Raw genomic sequence first — 23072 nt, 5'->3', positions numbered from 1 at the left:
AGCATGTAGGAATCCCCGCCATTGGGACAACAAACAGAGAAATGTCTTCTGTGCATCTGGCCCTCAACTTCCACATCCCAGGCATGCTCACAACCCTTCTGGTATTGTTAGTTGACAGGGTAAACCCGATCTGGCATTTGTAGAAAAGCTGCAAGAAGGTCTTCCCTTTAAATATATGAACAAAAGGATAAGAAATACAGGATGAAAACTAAAACTACAAAAATATGACTTTTGAAAGTGAAAATAAGTGTTTCCATTTATTAAGAGCTGGTGTCAGTGTAGCCAAAATACACATCCATCCAGGAAATTCACCTGCCCCCTTTTGTCTTTTTTTTTTTTTAATTTACTAAAATACATGTTTACATTATTGGGTCATTTTAAAATTGTCTTAATAATCCAGTATCCTTAATTACAATTAATTGTGGTGGTGACCATCACTCTCCTCAAAGAAAGAGATAAAGAAGAGAAATATGCATTAAGGAGTCTGGCCACTTAGGCATTTTGATTTTGCATTGTTAGACATAGGGAAGATATTTGACAATGAGAAAAAAAGAAAAAATATATATTTTCTTTCTAATAAATAAAAATATTTAAAATGCTAGAGGCTATACAGGACTATTTTAGTATGTTCATTTATAAATGAAATCATTTTCTTTTCCAAAATACATGGAAGCAATATTCAAGGCAGACAAGGAGAAAGATCTGTCTATTTTTCTTGCAATTCTTGCTTATCCTAACATTTCCACCAGTGATTCAGCATGTTAAGAGGAAGAAAAGTCACGTCACCATTTATGAAGTTTGTCAGGCTTTAAAAAAAATAGTTCTGGTCTCCTGGGAGTCAACATTCATCTTCAACTTCTCTGATTGGTGGAATCAAGCTGCTTGTGGATTTATATTGGTTGATCTGGTTAGCCATGTGGGTACTCATGGGCTTGATTTGAATGTTTCTGGGATAGGCATTATCCGGTTCATCTGTAAACCATTTCTTTTCTGCTAAAGGGCAAAACGGATAGAGAACAAGAAGGAGAAATTAGAAGCTTAATTAGTCCTAGGCCAAAGATTTTGGAAAGTTCATTGAAAAATGCAAAAAGGTAATCAAGAGAAGCTGACAGTGAGTAGTTGCTAAAAGAGACGGTAAGTGTAGGGAGAACCCCAGAACCTGAAACATACCTCTGTAGCAAGTGACGAACCAACGGGCTATTGGGACCTGGAGGCACCAGGGGTGGACTTCAGAGAATAAAGAGGGGTTGGAAGATTAACTCTGGCAGTGTTCTCTGGGGTTCCTTTGGTGGCCTGAAAAGCTTTGGTGGTGAGGAGATGACGAATATAACAAGAATTAGGCATGGGTGTTGCACCTAAAGAAAGACTTGTGCATCCATTGATTTGAGTGGAGATGAAGGGTCACTGTCCCTTCCACAGACTGAGATCAAGAATCCGCTGCAGGGTTTCCTCCTCCCAGCCTTTAACTGGTTTTGCTTGTACAAGCTCACTTAAAGGTATATCTCAATTACAACACTCCTTTATTTCTTTTGAAGCCAGTTTTGGGAGTCTTAAAGTAAGTCCACAGATTTTTGCTGGCCAGTGAGGGTGAAACATTAGATTAGCAACCAATGTTTTAAAAGGCTTTTGAGATGGCTTTAATTTCAATAAAACTCTCTGTTGGTATGGAGTTATGAAAAGAATTCCTAGTGGCACTATCTTAACTGACTATACTCACCCAAGCTGTCAACAAGGGAGCTTGACAGAGCCTTGGCATTTCATTCTCACCCTAGGTCCAAAGATGACTGAAGAGAATGCTGAGTCAGGGCATTCAGAGGCTGGGGTGAGGATGAAATGGCCTAGCATCCTCCCGGCAGTTAGTGCTATTTCACAAGACTCAGCCCTTATCCCTACCTCTTTTTGCACTGGAATATTCTGGGAAATCAGCCACGTGTATAGATACAAAGTAACCGGGGCAAACCGTGCATTCTAACTTGAGAATCATATGCCTCATTTTAGTGGCTTTTAGGAAAAGCAAAGAAAAAGGAAAAAGCTTTCAAGCACGCCCACTGCTATAGAGACGATGGCCTCTCTGGCCTCCTCTTCTGTCTTTCAGAACAATTCATAACTGCCTTGTCAGTGGTCCTGGCTGGATATGTTAACAAAATTGCTCACCTGGCTTGATCCTGATAGAGGACCATGCGTATGTGTCCCTGTATGACTAATGATCTATGGGTCCGACACCTACGATCAGCTCCTGACCACTCTGCTTGTCTCTCCTTGGTCCATGCTTCCTCTTGCTGTGTCCAGGGCCCTGGGTCCCCAGTGTAGACACTAAACTAAGTTGAGCCTGGAGAAAGCTCACTCACTACCCTTTGTTCAGCAGCTCGGTGTACCCCCTCCTCAGGAAACTTCCTGCCTCTTGCATCATTCTCCACCCCGCTCTCCTTTCTGCACTGGCTCTCTCACCTATTATAATTAAGTTCACTTTGATTTGAACAGATTGGACGATAGGAATTCATAATGCTACATCCTCACAGTGAAGCTAACTGATTAAGTGCTTTAAATTATTCCCCCTGACAGAATGATAAAGTTACAATCTGTTCTGAGATGATCTACAGCTTGCCAGACTCCTACAGCTTCTTTCTACATTCATTTATCTTTTTGTCAAGCAGAGTTTTTTTTTTTTTTCTCCTAAGCTTCAATTCCATAGATCTTTTAAAGTCATCAGCACATCTGAATTATTAATGAGGCTTTAGAGGCAAGGTTCCTGATGGGCTGGTTAAAAAAGGTTGTATAGAAATCCGGGACTGTGTACACATCAAAATAATTTCAGCTCCATTTAAAAAACCATTTAGTTCAAGTGAGACATAGATGAACCATTACGCATTTGTGGAAACCAATTTTTTTGTGATCTACGATTAAACTAACCTTTCAGAGAGGAGTAAAGTATGATGGTTATCATGTTTTAAAAGCATTGCCAGGCCGATGAAACAATTTCAAACTCTGACTTTTTCCAGTGGTTTGTGTGTAAGGATGATTTTCAAAGAGCTGAACCCAGTGTCTGTGCTGTTTGCCTGAGCTGCCCTTGGTTTTGGCTGTACCCTTCTGTGGACTGATTTTGCAAAAGGATTTAGTGCTAGGTTGGACATGCCAGGTTGGAAGGGAGAGTGAACTCTGCTGATGGAAACGAGTAGGTCTTCTGGGTGAAAGACCTAAGACAGCTGCAATTTGCTGAAATTTTTACAACTGGTGCAGAGAATAATTGTTCAGAATTTAGTCTTTACAGTTCAACTCAAAGTTGGCATTTTGACCTTTCACGGCAGAGAGAGTATCAATTTCCTTCTGCTGTCTGTAAGAAAGAGAGCATTATTTCCCCATTTAAGTGCCTTTCTCTCTTTCCTTTTACATTTCTTGCCATAAAAATAATCTAAGCAGAGTCATCCCTGTGTTGGCCATTCAGCTTCTGCACAGAAAGGAGTTGTTTTAAAGCATATCCTGGTGATGAGCCTGAGAAACAGGCTTTTTAATTCAGGTGCCTTGTAAGATATAAACAGCTGTGTTGTTGGAGACTTGGTTAGATAAGATGTTGAAGAAATGGAAACAGATGAATGCTAAAATGGGTAGGGGCAAAGGTGCTTCTCCCAAAAGGCTTGATAGGAACCACACTTTAATGACTGCCAGTCATTCTGCTCCAATGGAGAGAGCCTTGCTACGACAATGACACTTTGGGTTATCGAACTTTGCCTTCCAAAGAAGGAGCTGCATCACTGGGTGCTTACAAAACTGGCCATAAGGAAGAGTACTCAGGCAAGGAATTCAAGAGAGTGCTGGAGTGGTCCAAGGTCAATCCAAAGCCCTGAGCTGGTCTCCTCTTCCTGTCATATCCCACAAGCCAGAAAGATTTCTGGGGGCTTTATTTTTATCCCTAGAATGAGAAGGGCAATGGATCTGGTTTTGAGGCCCTCCTCCCTGCCAAAGAAAAAGAAATTCATTTGTTAATAAGGTCTTGAAGATGTGGTACATGGTGTCATCACTGTGAGTAGAATGTGTGACGTGCCTCAAGTCAAGGAAGAAGTGGCATTTCAGTCTGTGACAAGTAGGCTGATAGATCAAACTCAGAAAATAACTGCAAAGAGTCATGACCCTGCCATTGGGAGGCATCACCTATCAAGACCAGACAGGCCACAAGCCATCCACTGCAACCAAGGAGATGGCAGAGGACCGTAGGTAAGGCCAAGGGCGTCTGGCTCTCTCACATACTAATTCCTGGCTCTGAGTGGGTTGTTACATAACTTATCTTAACTTCAGTTTCTCTTCTGTAAAATGAGGCTAATGATCTTTCTAATGATGTTGTTTGGATGAAAGGGTTAGTGTCCATGAAGCACTTATCTACATACATGATACGTCAATGGGAGCTGTTAAGGCTATCAGTATTATTGGTAACATTAGGGGGCATTATAGCATAAAGTTCATGGACTTTAGTTTTAAACACCTGTCTGGTATTTCCTGGCTGAGTGACTTCGAACAAATCTGTCCCTTGAATTCTGTATCTTTCAGATGGAAATACTAACTGCATCTACATCTGAGGTTGTCTGGAGAACTTAATGAGTTAATATACATACAGTGCTTAGAAGAATGTCTGACTCACGGTAAGCACTTGGAGGGTGTTAGTTTTTAGTTATGGTTAGTTAACCATGCATAAGGTTAGCATGAATATGAGTACTCTCAGTGCCAAAGGACATAAGAATAGGTGATACTTGGTGTGATTACAGGGGTGGAGATTACAGTGTGTGATTACAATGTGAACTAGGGGTGGAGAACTGAGGTGTGTAAACCTGGGTGCTGCCCAGAAGACTGGGGATTGTGCAGCAGAGATGGTGAAGGATTTGACTGGATATCCCTCCTTAGGAAGAGGAGGAAAGGAAGGGGTGACAGCATTCAGGGGTGCTTGTGTCTTTGAAATATTGGCTTTCAACTTGGGAGGTGCCCTACCCCACCTGCAAGCCATCTGTGTCTTCCGTTGCTACTTTCATCACTGACATTTGAAGGTCTAGAATAAGGGTCAGGACTTCCTCCAGCCATGACGGATCCCAGAGGAGTGGGCTATGGCAGAGAGCGGCTCGTGATCTGGGCTGACGTAACTGCTGGGTTTTCGGCCAGCTGTGGGTTGTCAGTGCTGTGGGATCTGGCCTTTTCTCTCAACACTCCCAGGAGAAGAGCACATGAAAGGGGAGATGATGATACAGCAAAGGTATGTGGAATAATTGGGCCTTTTCTTGCTATACCACTAGCTGAGGTTGAAACAGAAAGGGTTTGAAAGGGAAAGATTCCATTTGGATAGAGATAATAATTGAGAACAGTAAGAGCTAACAAAGAGCTCAATCCTTCAAAGGTAATACTGTGTGAGAGCTTCTGAGAGCTAGTCTGGCCTTCACCCTCTGCCCAGCAGACCCCAAGGCCCCAGTGGACCCCACCCACCCCTACTGTCTCCTCTCCTTCCCATGGATAAAGTATGGCTCGAAAGGAAAACTGCAATAGAATCAGAGTAATTTTCCCTTATAAAAGCTGTCTTGCTCCTTTGCAGTTGTCCGGTGTGACCCCTTTTAACTGTAAGTCTGATGCTGCCGTTCCTTAAGCAGAACAACTGCTCCCTCCTGACACTCCATAACGACTGACTTTCACTCCTCCCTTTCAAGTGGCAGGGGAATAATCCCTCTTACCTCCCTAGGTGATGGATGTACAACCTCCTGGTGGGACATAGTCTACGAGGTTAGTGACAGGTGCCCACATCTACTTCACCTTATGGCAAAGCAGTGATGGGCTGAAAGAAGCTGATTGAGACACTGATTTTTTTTTTTTTTTTTTTTTACCCTGTCTTGACTTCTGCAGTCCCTGAAGTTTCTGCACCCTCTTCTTTCTCCTTCAGGAGCCTGTTGCTATAGAAACCTGGCAGGTTGATTTAATTGTCTCTATTGGGATACAGACACCTTTCAGCTTTTCCCATGCTGAAGAGGAGCCAGTCAAAAGGTTTTTCTGGTCATCTGGGATCTTGATGATGTTGGCAGAAGGCACAGTCATGTCTCTCCTCTCACTGAACTTACAGGACTGTTCCCTTCTCTCAGAAGCTGTGTACTCAGCCCAAGAAAGTGCCAACGGCATGATTGCACTATGAAACACCTCCAGGCATTCCTTGGATTTTTGTAAGATAAGCCAAGGAGGTGAAGATAATTTATCGAATGACTAAAGATATAACAATATTTAAGATCAGTTTATTTCAAAAATACTTATTGAGCACATATTGAGAATAGGGTTCTGGGTCATAGCCTGTATGGTCTTCCCTGGTGGCTCAGATGGTAAAGAATCTGCTTGCAATGCAGGAGACCTGGGTTCGATCCCTGGGTCTGGAAGATCCCCTGGAGAAAGAAATGGCTACCCACTCCAGTATTCTGGCCTGGGAAATCCATGGACTGAGGAGACTGGCAGGCTACAGTCCGTGGAGTCACAAAAGAGTTGGACACTACTTAGTCACTAAACAAACTCAGAATTTGAAACCTCTCCTAATCGCGGTAGAAATGTCACTGTAAGGGTCCAAGTCTCTCTCCATCCGTTTGAACTGGCTTCAGGAAGGGGCCTGGGTAGCAGCCATTAGGGATGTTGATTTCATGATCACCTGAGTGTTGAAGCTGAGGTTTCACTGGGCCTCCTGGTCTATCCATTTACTTAAGCTTTACCCCTTTCAAAGCCTAAAACAAATTGAACTGAATGGCTTACAAATTGCTTCTCTTTTAGAATGGTGCAGATAATTGAGTTTCTGGCTGTTGTTCTCTTTAAGTACACATACTTTCTCTTCAAATAACCTTTAACTTTCCACCCTGACCTACTTATTTTTTGGGTGGGGAGGGGGAAGAGGAGAGGTATCACATGAAAACCTTGAATACCTCCTTCCCAAGAGAACCTGAAAGAAGGATGAGAAGTTTGGGAGTCACATATAAAACAATGGAAGAGAGTCTTCATTCAACTGAGGAAAGAACAATATAGTAGTTTGGACTCATAAAAAACAGAAGTAATAATGATACCTTTTTCATCACTGAATATATCATTAGCCAAGTACAATTAGCTTTCAATTGTAGAAGTCCAGAGAACATCCCCAAATTTCACTGCAAGTCAGTCTGTTCCCACTCCATTCCCATCACAAGATCATCTCATCATAGCTGCTAACAGATTGTATAGAAAACGCATTTTGGATTTACTTCTCTCTATCTGCCCAGTCTCTGGTTGGGATTTCACAAATGTCTGAAAGGCAGGTGGGAGAAGAGACCCAGGTAATACAGAGGCTGAATCATCAACCCCCAGATAACTGGGTATGGGCTATTGGGTCGATACATATAGCTGAACGGCTTTAATTTGGGAGTCATTCTGATCCAACTTCAAGAAGACCAATTTTTTTTTTTTTTTAACCATTAATAATCCTCCTGGTTTAAATCGAAAGGAGGGCAAACTATTCACCAAGAAGCAGGTTTGCCAAGTGGAAGAGCTGCAAATGTTTTCCAGAAAAGTTTATCACTTGGCATTATCACTGGATTTAGTTGGTCTTGCCAAGATAAACACAGAGATGTGGACAGACTGACGGGTACTTGGTTGGGGTGATGGTAATGGGGGGAGGTGGAGGAAGCTGGGTTTCTTGATGGGAAAATGCTTTTGGACTTGGAGCAAGGTACCAAGGTGGGCAGGGAGGCCACGTGCAGATTGAAAGGCAAGCCAGATGGAGAGAAGTTCCCCCCAGATTACCCAACCCCAACCCCAAGAACACCAAAACAAACTCTAAGGGGTCTAGCGGTAGCAGCAGGACAGCCTCATTGCACTGAGCAATTTAGAAAGTGGAGGAAGGGGGAGAAGAAGGAAGGGGAGAGGAGGGGAGGTGGGGAGGGGAGAAAAAAAAAGCAAAAGGAAATAAATAAACCCACAAACAGAACAATAAAAATAAAGATAAACAAACCAATAACAGAATAAAATTTGTAACTCCTTTTTTTTTTTAATTTCACAAAAGTTTTCACAAGGACAACGTTATAGAAGAAAACCCCCAGCAGTGGCTAGGTCATGCAGAACCATTAATTGTCATACCTTGGCCCATTCTATTCATCCTTGTTGCACTTTAGAGAGAGAAGTAAGCTATGTGAGTTTTACAACGCTTTTAAACTGTCATATTTCCTGTTGAGCACTTTAACTGGCACATTCTTATAGTTATAAATGTTCTGAGGGCATAACTTTATAACCTCCTTTGCAAAGAATGCATGAATAGCTCTTCATGATCCAAACCTAGGGGATATGTGTGTGTATGTATATATATACATATACATATATACGTATATATGTGTATATATAATTATATATAAAAAGATAGTTGTATGTAATGTATAAATCAATACACAGGGACAAAAATAATTTGAAAAAATCTTCCACTGATAGGGCTTTTTAATATCCATGTATACAATGACTGCCCACTCGAATACTGATTGGAACACTGCCTTGCCCTGTCTTGGGTGTGGGGATGGAGATTTTGACTAAGCCTCACTATTTCGTCAGTAAAAGTGCTTGTCAATTCACACAGCAAGCAGATCTCAAAAACTATCATGCTTGGGGGGACAGGGGATTCAAAATCTAAACCCAAAACATTCACCATAAAAACACCTTTTTAGAGATGGTTACAGCTGTGACATTTTCCTCCCCCCCACCAACACCTGTGCTGTTCAGTGAAATTTGTTTTCAAATAAACATTTCAAATATATATATATATAGCAGCCCAAGGCTAGTCCATCCTCACAAGAATTTGATTATGGCGGAGTTGGCCAATATTTAAGAACTACTGTACTTTGCTTAAAGCATGGTTTGCATGCATAAAATATCTGAAAACTGTATCTTGAAAAAAGGGTATTTCTCTACTTTTTTGCTCATGCTTACTAACTGTTTTAAAAAAGAAAGAAAGAAAATGAAAGAAGAATTATACCAAAATGTATTTGGCTCACTGTTGCACTCTTTTTCTTCTCTCCCGTCTGTTAATGACAAGGGGTCCTTCTCTATGACTGTCATTCACCTGCCTAAGTAGATTGGCTACGTTAAAGAAACTGACGATGAGGAATTTCTCCCACTGGCTTTCTGCTCTGGAACAGCCAGCATCATGCAGCTGTGCCAACAGTTGAAGCTGGCTTTTGTCTTTGTGGAGTCAACTGTGGCTTGATCCTCCTACATTCTGATTTATTTAGCATGCTGGCTTCTAGAAAAACATGATCTGCCGCTGGGTTTATCTTCCGCTCTCTCTACCATGGCCCCAGCCCTTGCTCCTCCATGGCACTGGGGCCCTAGCTGATCAAACAAAGGGGAGTAAAAAGGTCCCCAGAGAATGCGTGGAAAAATACTTGCTCTTTCCTGAGCATTATTTATTCTGTACATAAGGTAGGTAATTCACCTTTTAAAAGATGTGAAAGTCCCAGGAAGGCAGTTTTTAATGACTTACATCTGATATTTATGATACATATGGCTTTTCATCCCAAATGTCAAAAGTGAGAGAAAAAACATAGCTATTCATATGGCAGCATAAGGAGACAGAATAACAATATGCAATCAAACCTCTTTTCACTTAAATGAAATGGCTTGCATTTGATACATCCAAGAAGGGAATACTAGTCTTTCTGCCACAGTAAGAGTAGAAATGTTCCTGTAGACTCTCAAAGGAAGTTAGCTCTGGGACAAAAGGCCTTGGTGAGTACTAAAAAAAAATCTCCGATGTTCTAACAAGCAAGTGCATTTCATCACCTACCCAAATGGCAAAAGACTTTCAAATGCTTTGAGATACTTCGGCCCAGAGAGTAGAAACAACCGGTAGATATGTTTCTGTTGCTTTTGGGTTGCTTGTTTCAAATATGTGTGTGTGTATGTGTGTGTGTGTGTGTGTGTGTGTGTGTATATATATATATATATATAATTGTGTATATGTAAAAAAATCAAGAGAAGGAAAGAAAGGAAAATAACAACAAAATCAAAACCCAAAGCACCCTGATAAAACTGATACATCAGAATAAACTTCTCTTCTACGCTAACTAAACTTGCTCTGCATAACTGACGTGGGGATCACAAGCACTCCCTTCTCATCTGTGAACTCATTCCTGCAGTGAGCAATTTATGTCTGGAGCCATGCCTTTGGGTTATTTTTCCCCTAGAATCATAAATAACTTTTGGTCCGTCTGCTTATTTGCTGTTGTGCTCAAGGGTTTTATGGTGGTGGAATAAAAATGACAACCACATGCACACTATCATACATATGCAAATATGTGTAAAAAAAAGGGAGGGACTACAGGGGAAAATGGGGGAAGTTACTGTTGGAAACACCCACTGGGGAAATGAGTGGCAGATACAGTTTCACACACGGAGGCAGTGGATACACACATCAGAGCCGCTCTTCCTGCACGTACTTCTGTTTGTCTCGGGACTCCCGGGACTTGGGCCGGTTCTGCCGGTTTGCCGTGGATGGGATGGAGTGGACGGAGGAGCTCTTCTTGCTAGAGGACTGGGACGAGTGGGAGGAATGGGAGAGGCTGGCCCGGGACTGGCCGGCGTTGTGGTCAAACTGCATTAAGCAGAAGATCAGGTCCGTCGGCACGAGCTCAAACTCGTACGGGGGGTTGGTGATGACATACCTGGATGCGGAGAGCAAAGAAGTCACAGCATGAGGATAATGTGGGGGAGATTTCCCCTCTCTGAACCAGACCAGGTCTACCTGAGGATTCCAGCCAGCCCAAGGCCTTAGACAGTATCTTCGTAGTGGAATCTGTTTAGCTCCACAGAGGAAGTCAGCCCTCCCAGAGATTCCGAATGGGCGCTAGACAAGCGAGAAACAAGCGGTACTTCCTGCGGTCTATATACCCACTTCAGTACAGCATCCAGTTCCCTTCTGATCCTGAGACGCACAAGCGCAAGCAGGAGGTTTCAAGGGCTGCACTGCAGCTCTTATCCTAGACTGTTACACCAGTCTCATACCCATATCGCAGTCTCTTTGTTTACCACCATCTAGCAGAATCTTAGTCCTCTCTCCCTCTTTATCTTTTAAAAATCAACGTTGGTGAAGGATTTCACTAAATGGAAAGCTATAAAACACCTCCCTGCCTATGTGTCCCTCAGGCTTTAACTGTTCTCCTCAAAGATCACCTTTTTCCCTGATTAATAGCAGATATGACTAAAAAATCACCATTTCATTTCTAGTAATGGACCTCAAAAGTGTGGCTCTCAGGCCAGATAGATGAGCATCATCTGAGAACTTCTTAAAAATGTAAATTCTTTTCTGTAGCTGATGTATACTTGATTTACAGCTAAGTGTACAGCAAAGTGATTCAGTTATATATATATAAATATATGTATCATCCATTATATGTCTAACAGAGGATTCTCATATTCACCTAACTTTGAGAATCTGCTAGACTACAGAAATTATGTTTAATTCTGGCTCTATTGTATAATCTCTGGACATTCAAACTTCATATTTTATATATATGAAGTTTTATATATATAAATATATTTTATTTCATATTTATAATATATATTTATATATTATATACTATATATTTATATATAAAACTTCATATTTATATATATATTTATAATTTATATGTATATATATATATGTTCTATTTCAGATTCTTTTCCATTTTAGGTTATTATAAGATATTGAATATAGCACCCTGTGCTATACTGTAGGTCCTTGTTAAAATGCAAATTCTTAAGCAACTCCACTCAAGTCCTACTGAGTGAGACACTCTGGATTGGGGATCAAGCAATTTGTGCCAACAAAAGTCCATCTAGTCAAGGCTATGCAGTGGTCATGTATGGATGTGAGAGTTGGACTGTGAAGAAAGCTGAGCACTGAAGAATTGATGCTTTTGAACTGTGGTGTTGGAGAAGACTCTTGAGAGTCCCTTGGACTGCAAGGAGATCCAACCAGTCCATTCTGAAAGAGATTAACCCTGGTATTTCTTTGGAAGGACTGATGCTGAAGCTGAAACTCCAGTACTTTGGCCATCTCATGCGAAGAGTTGACTCATTGGAAAAGACTCTGATGCTGGGAGGGACTGGGGGCAGGAGGAGAAGGGGACGACTGAGGATGAGATGGCTGGATGGCGTCACTGACTCGATGGACGTGAGTCTGAGTAAACTCCGGGAGATGGTGATGGACAGGGAGGCCTGGCGTGCTGCGATTCATGGGGTCGCAAAAAGTCGGACACGACTGAGCGACTGAACTGACTGAACTGAACTGAACAGGTGATTCTCATATTCACCTAACTTTGAGAATCTGCTAGACTACAGAAATTATGTTCAATTCTGGCTCTATTGTATAATCTCTGGGCGTTCAAACTTCATATTTTCATTTCATACCAGTTAAGTCAGAGTAATCAGAGTACTTTTAAAAAGCACCCCAGAGGTTCTACTCTGCAAGTAGGTCTGAGAAACACTCATCTATCTCTATGGCATTGTTTCCTGAGGTATATTATACAAACACACTGACTTTGACAATTCTAGGATGTACTTTTAATTTTAGGCTGCTGTGAATTTAGTTTAACATATATTGGAGAAATATAACTAGCATACATGAACTGTAATCTTTTTTCTGCTTCAGGCAATAATATACAGTTTTCTTTAAAATAAATATATAAAGTAAAAGAGTGAGTCAACTGAAAAATACATTAAGTAAAAATATATGTGTCCATGAAAATAGAATATATATATATAACTGAATCACTTTGCTGTGCACCTGGAACTAACACAACATTGCAAATCAACTATACTCCAATAAAAATTAAATATATATGTATGTGTGCTTGTGTGTGTGTGTGTGTGTGTGTGTGTGTATAGAGAGAGAGAGAGAGAGAGAGAGCTTCCCAGGTGGTGCAGTGGTAAAGAATCCGCCTGCCAAGCAGAAGACATGGGTTCAGTTCCTGGGTCAGGAAGCTACCCTGGAGAGGGAAATGGCAACCCACTCCTATATTCTTGCCTGGGAAATCCCATGAACAGAGGAGCCTGGCAGGCTATAGTCTGTGGGGTTGCAAAAAGTTGAACACTATTGAGCAGCTAAACAACAATGACAGGTATATATGTATGTGTGTGTGTGTGTATATATAGGTATCTATAGATATATATATATATATATATGCAGGTATCTATCTATCTATCTATATATATATATATCTAAGACAGGGCAAAGGAACCATTTACCTTAAACAGTAGCAATATGAAATATTTCTATATGAGATACCAACAGAATTATCCCAGTAGCAGGAGTTTGGAAGACATGTTTTCCTTCAGACTTGTGTAATTAGGTGATGGATGGAACTACCCCATAAAACTTGAATTCTCCCCACAATGTCCTTATACTTGCTATTGTAATTAAAGAAAAAAGCTTCCCATAACCACCACCAAAGTCAGCATTGGATTTAATATGGGCAGAGCAATTTGCATGTTGAGAACACACATGTAGACTTTTGCCCTCATTGTGGGAGACAAGAGAGGGCATTTCTGTCTCTGCCTTAGGGAGGGCAGAGTGGAAACATACTCACCTCTTCGTGCATTGGCTGGGGGTGCTGAGGTGAGCATCTCTCAGCCGATAAATTCCAAAACAAAGCATATTGTATGTTTTCAGAGCTTTGCAGAACAGATCACCATAACAACCACCATCCTGGGAGACAACAAAAGAACAGAGAGAGAAATCATTTTTATTTGCCTGCAAGTAAAGGTCCTGGGGGTGGGAGGGAAGGGCCTTTTCATGAAAGCTCATATTAGTGTCTCCTGAGTCGGAGGGTCTGTGCCGAGGACCAGTGGCTGAAGAAGTTAAATGTGCTTTATAGCCTACACCCCAATGTTGGTGACTTTTTGGGATCAAATAAGAATGGGTTTTCCTATGGTTCCCTCCAGTTTTTTATCTGCAGGAATGAGAGCTCTAAGGAGCTGGTGCCTCTCCTTACTTTAAGGTATGATATAAGCTTGAAAGTCTCAGATGTCTGTTTGGCTAAGGAGAAGAAATCAGCTCTGCAAAATGTTGATGATGTTTAGCCCCAGCTCAGTTGCAACCACAGTGATCTGACCGTGTTGTCAAAACTGCTCAAGTGATAATTAAAATCACTACCAGAAGAAAAGACCCCACCAGGTACTATGGTGACAGGCTCTTTCAGAGAAGGACTGTGTGAAAAGCACAATTTACAGACCTTGGAGATGGCAAGGGTGGAAGAGAATGTGTTTCCCCAGGAGCTGGAGGTCTGCAGGCTGAATAACTGGGATTCACAGTTCTAATCAGTTCACAGTCATTTTCCAAGGGTCTGGGGCCCGATGAGGAATGTGAAAGCAAACTCATCCAGAAGCACTGGCTTCCTGCAGCCAGCTAGCGTCAGGTATTAACACAGGAAGGGCACCAAGGGCTGACTTCACTGGGAATAAAGTGACTGCATCTGTCCTTCCTGTTACTGAAACTGCCAGATGGGCCTCATGCTAGAGAACACAACTGGAACCAGATCTTACCATTATTTAAAGTCTTTGTTCTTTTAAAATGTTGTTGTTTAGTCGCTAAGTCATATCTGACTCTTTTTGCTACCCCATGGTGTGTAGCCCACCAGGCTCCTCTGTCAATGGGATTTTCTCAGGCAAATACTGGAGCGGGTTGCTATTTCTTTCTCCAGGGAATCTTCTCAACCCTGGGATTGAACCCACATCTCTGGCATTGGAAGGCAGATTCTTTACCACTGAGGTGTACCAGTGAGTAAATGATAGATAAAAAGAGCCACTAGCTATGGAGAAGACCTTTTAAAGAAGCTCTAAGTCTAACACAGATTTTTGTCCCTCACCAAACTAAAACATGGTACAAATTAGCATCACGGTTTCGGAAGTCATGGAGAAAGTGACCCTTTCCTTGGCTCCTTCTCCACTATTTGGACTTTCTGGGTGACAGGCAGTACTGTTCATACAATAGGCTTACTGGCTCTTAAGACTACTGGTCCAGCCCTTGAATACATTCATGGAGTTGGGCTGGGAATAAAGGTCAATTAACACTTCATACTTTTGCCAGAGTGCCTGAAGCAGGCTGGTGCGTGGAGCCCAAAGGGAGGCCGGGGTCACCTCTGTAGCAGGGAGGGCAGTGGGGGAGTGGCTGAGTCCACATGCAGAATTAATAGCCCGCGTGCATGTGTGCTAAGCCACTTCAGTCCTGTCTGATTCTTTGTGACTCTGTCGACTGTAGCCCACAGGCTCCTCTGTCCACGGGATTCTCCACGCAAGAGTACTGGAGTGGATTGCCATGTCCTCCTCCAGAAATATAACAGTCCACAGGAGCTTTTAAAAAACACTGCTGATGGCCAGGACTCTGGGCCTGACCGTGACATTAGTGGTTTTCAGAACACCATAGCTTATTATGTGCCTCTAGACCCACTGGCCCAACCAATAGTATCTCATGTGGATTCTTTATGTCTCTAATTCCAGACTGAGGTCTCCTAATTCTGAGGCTGGAACTAGTCACTTTCCCCTAGCCCCGCTCCTCGCTGCAGAGGCGGCCCATGCCTCCCTTTGGGCTCCACATTCCAGCTTGCTTCAGGCACTCTGGCAGACCAATTAACGTGCAGTTGGGGTTAAGTAGCCCTGATCCATGCTAAGACCTGCAGAATGGGCTCCCTAACTTGCGTGCATCTGAAAACACCTGATGCCTCCCATCTCGCGGCTGAAGATACTCTAGGAGAGTCAGCAAGCGCACGGACTCTGAAGCCAACATTCCTGGTGCGAATTCCCTGATAGGGTCAGTCCTCAGTTTCTCTGATCCCCAGTTTCCTTAGAGCACCTGATAAGAGAACCTATGCCAAAGGGTCACTGTGGGGATTAAATGAATGAATCCATGTAAAGAACCGAGCCTGATACACAGTAAACCATGAGCATCACCTCTGATAGCTCTTTTCATGTGGAAAGAACCAAAGGCAAGGGTCTAGCCTGACACATTCAGATCTGGTCATTTCCAAATAACAGGCTCAGGTGCCCTCTGCCCCCTGAACTCACCCCCAGGTCTGCAAAGGGCCCGTCCAGCAGCGCTAACTGGGCCACACGGCAGCGGTCCCTGTTGGCCAGCGTCTGGGGGGTGCTATAGCCCCCACGGAGTGCATTCTCCTCGGCGATCAAAGCCTCCAGCTCTGGCGTGGCTCCTCCAGTCACCAGGGTCCGTATCAGGGTAAGGATGTTGTCATTGAAGTATGTCTGGGAAGAGATGGGCGCAAAGTCCTTTAAGCACACACCCTAAAGTCACGACAACCGACATTCAAATTACAACTTCTCTTGATGTCTCCTGTTTAAAGTTCTGGCCTGTCTCTTCAAACAGTTTTATGTGGGAAGTGAAAAGACAGCAGCCTCCAATTATTTCATGCTTTTCTCTCCTACTTGGTTCTGCCACGAGAGCCTGACTTTAAAACCTGAAATTCAATGGATTTTTATTAAAGGGCTAAAATCAAAATGGTTGGTGTTTATCATAATTGGTGCTAGTAGGGATGTAAATACGGCTTCCTCTCCTGCTTGCTAAGGGACTCTGGGCCTGGGCGTATGTAACAAAATGCAGCCTGACCCAGGCAGGACGGCCTCTGAGTTTCTGCAACCCACATGCCAGGAAGCTGCTTCCCCCAACAACAGGAGAACTTCTCTCTTTAGAATGAGATGCCAACAGCATCATTAAGGCCATGCGTTCAACAATTTATCACATACTTTGATAATAGGCTAAACCGGAAGTTTCTGTTAATTAAATATGCCAGATAAATGTATGACAAGGTTGATACCCTGGTATTTTTGTCTTTAAGTAACCTCTGTGGTCTGAGACGAATATAGCTTATTAAGGAAGTTTCCCTCAATGTGTACATTTGTCTCCCATCTGAAACATAACAGGTCTGTCAGGAACAAAACAATAGGAGTTTTAAAAAATTAATAGGATGTCAAATAAAAGAGCTCAAAAAGGCATTTTTCACACAGCCTAATTCAAGGGAAATCTCAGTTAAGGGTCTGTTTTCCATTTTCCAGTGTAAGAAGAAATCAAACAGGCTAAATAATATCAAGCTAAAGTTTGCCTGTGGCTTTTGAAGATGGATGGACCTTTTGAAGCAGGTTAGGCAAGACAGCTGCATTTTTACTTCAGCAGTTTTTTGGACAGTTCACCTGGTAAAAATCTAGTGGGTAACAAGTCAGGTAAAGGATGAGTTCTCTACAGCTTGGCCATCATAGTTCTATTTCTCGGAGGAGGTTGCCTAATCTTTCTGGGCTTTGATTTTCTCATCCGTAAAATAAGCACCATCATTAAGATCAAGTTTATATGCAAAGAATTCCAGGAGGATTTCTGAGTTAAAATCGTAGCTGCTAGTGAGGCTAGAATCCCTAGGCTATTGAAGTACTCACAAAAGCACCCAAAGTGATGCAAAATCTCAATAGCAACAGGAAACTAGGAATGTGATTCAGAACCAATCAGGCCCTAAGGAGAAGGTATCATCGGCCAGAGCTTAGATGCCCCCTGGGGGGCAGAGAAGCTGAATGAGAACAGATACAGCAGGAGCCACTGCTGGTGTGGTTAAGGGGTGAGAGGCTAGGGGTTCAGCGCTGACCTCGCCACTTAGCAGCTGCATGACTTTGGAAAGTTATCTCTCAGTTTTGTGCCTCAGTGTCATGATCTGCAAAATATAACAGAGTGGGTTACAAGGACTATATAACTGATACATGTGAGGCACTTAGAAAAGTGTTTTGTGCACAGGGAGCACTGAGGAATACTTTCGGGACTGACATCAGAAACTCAGGCCTTTGGCACCTACTGTTTAGTACATGGAACTCTGCTCAATGTTATATGGCAGCCTGGATGAGAGGGGAGTTTCGGGATGAACAAATAACCATAAATGTATGGCAGAGTCCCTTTTCTGTTCACCTGGAATCATCACAACATTGTTAATCGGCTCTACCCCAGTACAAAATAAAAAATTTAAAAAAGAAACTTGGGTCGTTGTTGATGAAAAGACAGGTCAATTCATGACCAATTTTCCCTTTCAAACAGTCTTTTCTAGCTTTTTTTTTTTTTGGTGGGGTAGTGGGGTGGGGTTGCAAACCAAGGCCATTCATTTTACCCTTGAATCTGCACTTCCCAGGCTGCCTCCATGCTAAGATTCCATTTAGACTTAGCAAAGACCCAGCAAGGGTTAATGGGGACTAGAGGCTGAGCTGTGACCAGAGCCATGTGGGCCACCACAGGTGAACTCTCATGGAAACTGCTTCAGCGCACACATGTAAAAACTTTTCCCAAAGTCGTCAGAGGTAAATTGTCTTCTCTATAGTTCAATAAACCATCGTTCGAAGCAGAAGCCCCCTCAGCTCTGTGGCACATTAAATGAGGGACTTTGACAAAGGCCTTTGTGCTACAATTACCCTTCTAGATCAACACCCAGGGAGGAGTTCGCCAGCGTGCGGTATGGACGGCAGAACACTAATGACCTCATGGTGAAACACAGACCTCTGTCTTGCTCAAATGTACAGAGAGAAATAGCTACTATAAACATTTTTAATATTTACTGGAAGAAGTAAAAGAAAAATTGAGGAAGCATACGTTTTAGCATCAAAATCAATTAAAAAAAATAGTATCTCTAACAAACAAAAGATCAGATGATAAGAAAGCTGACTTCATACAACTTATTCAATTCTTTTAAAATGTAAGATATTGAAATTTTAAAAAAATATAATTTTAAAATGCCTGATAAGGATCCAATGCTTTTTCATGATAAACACACTCAAAAAACTAGAAATGGAAGGGAATTTCCTCAACCTGAAAAAGGACATATATTAAAACATCAGACTTATAGGTGAAAGATTGGGAGCTTTCCTTTTACATTAGGAACAAGACAAAGAAGCCAGCCCTCACCACTTCTATTAAGCATAGCACTGGAGGTCTTAGCCAGGGCTAGAAGGAAATAAAGGTATCTATATAAAAACTGAAGAAGAAAAATTATCTCTATTCAGAGAGGACATGATCTTGTATATAGAAAATCCTAAAGAATCCACTAAAATAATATTCTTGGTAATAAATAAATTCACTAAGATTGCAGAATACAAAACCAATCATTTGTGTATCCATGCACGTGTTTATGTTTATGAAAAACATAAAAATGAAATTAAGAAAACAATTCTTATTACAATAGCATCACAAAGAATAAAATACTGAGGAATAAATTTAACCAAGGAGGTATAAGTTTAATACACTGGAAACTAAAAAATATTGTTGAAATTAAGAAAATCTAAATAAATGGAAAGACATCTTATTTCATAAATTGTAAGACTTACTATTCTTAAGATAGCAATATTCCCCCAAACAATCTATAGATTTATTGCAATTGCTATCAAAATCCCAAAGACCATTTTTATAGAAGTGAAGAAGCTCACTTTAAAATTCTTGTGAAATTGCAAGGAGCCCTAAATAACCAAACCATCTTGAAAAGGAAAAAGAAAACTGGAGGACTCACACTTCCTGATTGTGGAGCACACCACAAAGCTACTATAATCAAGAGAGTATGGTATTGCCCTAAGGATAGACTTATGGATCACTGGAATCAAATTGAGAATCCAGAGATAAACTCATATGCTTTGCATCAATTGATTTTTCAACAAAGTTTCCAAGATCATTCTACAGAGGAAGAATATAGACTCTTAATCAAATATTGCTACCACAGCTGGGTATCCCCATTCAGAAGAATAAATCCGGATCCCTACCTCACACCCTATGCAAAAATTAATTCAAAATGGATCGAGGACCTGAATATAAAAGGCAAAACAATCAAACACTTAGAAGAAAACATAGAAGTAAAGCATTATGCTTTTGATTTGAAAACTGATTCTTAAATATGATACCCAAAGCATAAGCAACAAAAGAAAAAAATAGGTAAATTAAACCATCAGAATGAGAACTGTCTGTGCACAAATTACACTATCCAGAAAGTGAAAAGAAATCCTACAGAATGAGAGAAAATATCTGCAAACCATATAACCCATAAGGACCTAGTATCCAAAGTATATATTTAAAAATATTACAATTCAACAACATAAAGAAAAGTAACGCAAATTTTAAAATGGACAAAAATGAGCAAACTTTATTTTAAAATACCAGTGAAATATATTAAAACATGGAATTTTTGAAGGATATATTATTATCAAACAATGTAAATGTCAAAAGTAATTCTTGAAAGAAAAAATACGACATAAAATTATCTATCAGTAATTATCAAATCATTTTTAAAAGTCAGAAAAATGAGGTAGGAGAAAGGAGGATGGAAGTAAAGACACTTGTAAACTCCCTGATCTTATAAAGGAAGAAATCAACAACTACTAAATTTTCTAGATAATAATATAAGTAAAATGTGGCTTCAAATACATTTATAGAGTATCTGGTATCCACTAACTAGAGTTAAAAACAGAATGTATAATTTACACATCATTAGAGAAAATAAGCATACAAAAATAGACCAATGACCAAGAATAGATAATAAAGGACACAATTATTGAAACATAAAGTATAATGCAAATTTTAGCATTATAGATTATATAACTAAATATAGATGAACTAAATGATTTGATAAAATGCAAAGTTCTCAAACTTGTTCAAAAACTAAAATCAAAATCAAACTCTGGTATCTTCAGAGACAGGAAAACACACACACACACACACAGAGCAAAGGAAGGTATATTTAAAGGGAAAACTTTAAAAAATTTTAGTAGCAAATTAACTACATGTTCATAGTTAAAATTTACAAAAAGTATATAACATTTATGGAGAAAATATTATAACTAAAATATAGGCAACAAAACTAATTAACCATTATAGTAAAATAAATACGGACTGAGAGTCATATGTAAAAGCGATATGTGAAATATCATTGTGTTTCTTGTTTTCACAGCTCAAACAGGCCAAAAGTATAAGGAAATGAAGGATATAATAATATGGGCATTTAGTACATTCGCGCTAAACTTTATAACATTTTTAGTTAGCTTCCAAGTAATGCTAATAAATCATGATCAATGGCCCAAAGTATAAAAATCTCAATATACATACTAAAATATTAGATGTATGGCCTATATTTTAAAAATAAACATAATAGTAGAAAGAAAAGTAAATAACCCAATACTTCAAACTTCTTTTAAAGTATCCTAAATAATTACAGGTCAAGATGGAAATAAAACTCAAGAATATAGAGTATTAAAAAATTAAAGACTATTTGAAAATAACACACAAAAGTGTCATGGATTGAGGCCAAAGCAACGAATTCAGAACCTTAAATGCTTTTATCATTAAATATAAAAGAATGTCAACTAATAATTCTTAAAATAATTGTTTTTGGTTGTCCTTTTTTATCTGAGAAAATGGAAGGTTGAAATAATAAAGCATCAATTAATGAAGTAGCAAGAGGATATTTAGTGAACTGATACATTTTTAAACTTGATAAAATTACGTAAATTACCTCTGGAAACAGTTTATGAAACTGTCCTTCAAAGTTCTGAGAACCATACTCTAGTAGTTATAAGACCTTAATACAGGAGTTAGCAAATCAAGGCCATGGGAAAAATGTAGACTGCCAGCTGTTTTTGTTTTTTTAATAAAGTTTTATTGAGATGCACACACGCCCACTTGTTTACTAATGGTTTTTGGGCTATAAAGGCAGAATTGAATATTGTCAACAGAGTCTATATGGCTCTCAAAAGCCTAGAATATTCACCATCTGTCCCTTTATAAAGAAGTTTGCTGTTCCATTTCTTAATACAATAAGGAAAGCATGACACACCCCGGAGAAGGGACGTTTACTCAACAAATGATTCAGGGGAAATTGCTATCTGGAAAATGTTTTCAACAATATGGAAATGATTAAATAAGTAATGATATATTTATGTGACTTACATTGTACAGATATTAATATTATGCTTTCAGAGAGTATTTAATGGCATGGTAACAATTACATGACATAATATTAAAATATATTAAAAAAGCAGGATCCAAAAATCACTAAGATCTAAAACTCATGTTAAAGTGCAGACCTCCAAAGATATATAGTCATATAAAAATATTTAATATTATGTAAATACTAAATATTTAGTACCCCAAAATTTGACATGGAAATTAATTCCTGGTAACAGAATTCAGATTCATTTTCATTTTTTTCCTGTAATTCATTTTATATATTTCCTACTATGAAAATACATTTACTTAAATTTCTAAGACAGAAAGCAAAGGGAATTTATACAACTTAGTAGCAAAAAAAAAAAAAAAATCCCAAAATTTGATTAAAAAATGGACAAAGGAATGGAACAGACATTTTTCCAAAGAAGATATTCAAATAGCCAACAGGTACTTTATAAAAGATGTTCGACATCACTAGTCATCAGGAAAATGCAAATCAAACCGCGGTAAGACATCATCTCATACCTGTTAGAATGACTACTGTCAAAAATATGAGAAATAAGTTTTGGCAAGGTTGTGAAGAAAAGGAAACCTTGTAAACTGCTAGTGGGAATGTAAGCTGATACCACCACTATGGAGAACAGTATGCTGGTTCCTTGAGAAATTATAAGTATAGCTACCATATGACCAAGCAATTCCACTTCTGGGTATATATCCACAGGAGAAGAAATAACTATCTCAAAGAGCTATCTTTTTCACCCCTGTGTTCACTGTGGCATTGTTTACAATAGCTAAGACCTGGAAACAGTCTAAGTGTCCACTGAGATGAACCGATGAAGGAAATGTGGCCTATACTTACACAATGGAATATTTAGCCGTGAAAGAAGGAAATCTTGCCCTATGCAACAACATGGATGAATTCTGAGAGCATGAAGCTAAGTGAAATAAGTCAGAGAAATATAATTTATACTCTCACTTATATGTGAAATCTAAAACCCCCCGATCCTATAGAAACAGAGAACAGACTGGTTGTTGCCAGCGGCAGGAGGTGGGGACTGGGAGAAATGGGTGAAGGTGCTCATAGGATATAATTAATAAATTCTGGAGATATGACACACTATAA

At 40.1% G+C, this 23072-nt stretch overlaps 1 protein-coding gene across 24 annotated transcripts in view; it reads right to left on the bottom strand.

Annotated features, from left to right (window-relative positions):
- Positions 1-838: 838 nt before the first annotated feature.
- KCNMA1 (potassium calcium-activated channel subfamily M alpha 1) overlaps positions 839-23072 on the bottom strand; it is a 762349-nt gene continuing 740115 nt past the window's right edge. For 9 of the 24 annotated variants that reach the window (XM_068982839.1, XM_068982847.1, XM_068982836.1 and 6 more), the window contains 4 exons: positions 16054-16248; positions 13581-13699; positions 10449-10673; positions 969-993 (listed from right to left, as the gene is read on the bottom strand). In XM_068982839.1, coding sequence (XP_068838940.1) covers positions 969-993; positions 10449-10673; positions 13581-13699; positions 16054-16248 — 564 coding nt within the window. Of the gene's footprint in view, positions 994-8103; positions 8133-10423; positions 10674-13580; positions 13700-16053; positions 16249-23072 lie in introns of those variants that run through there. The other 15 variants (XM_068982841.1, XM_068982838.1, XM_068982845.1 and 12 more) reach the window with 4 other exon arrangements.

Source organism: Capricornis sumatraensis, chromosome 10, assembly GCF_032405125.1.
Source record: "Capricornis sumatraensis isolate serow.1 chromosome 10, serow.2, whole genome shotgun sequence".
In the NCBI taxonomy this organism is placed as follows: Eukaryota; Metazoa; Chordata; class Mammalia; order Artiodactyla; family Bovidae; genus Capricornis; species Capricornis sumatraensis.
Note: the sequence above shows the minus strand (reverse complement) of the source record. Positions and strands in the feature narration are given on the sequence as shown.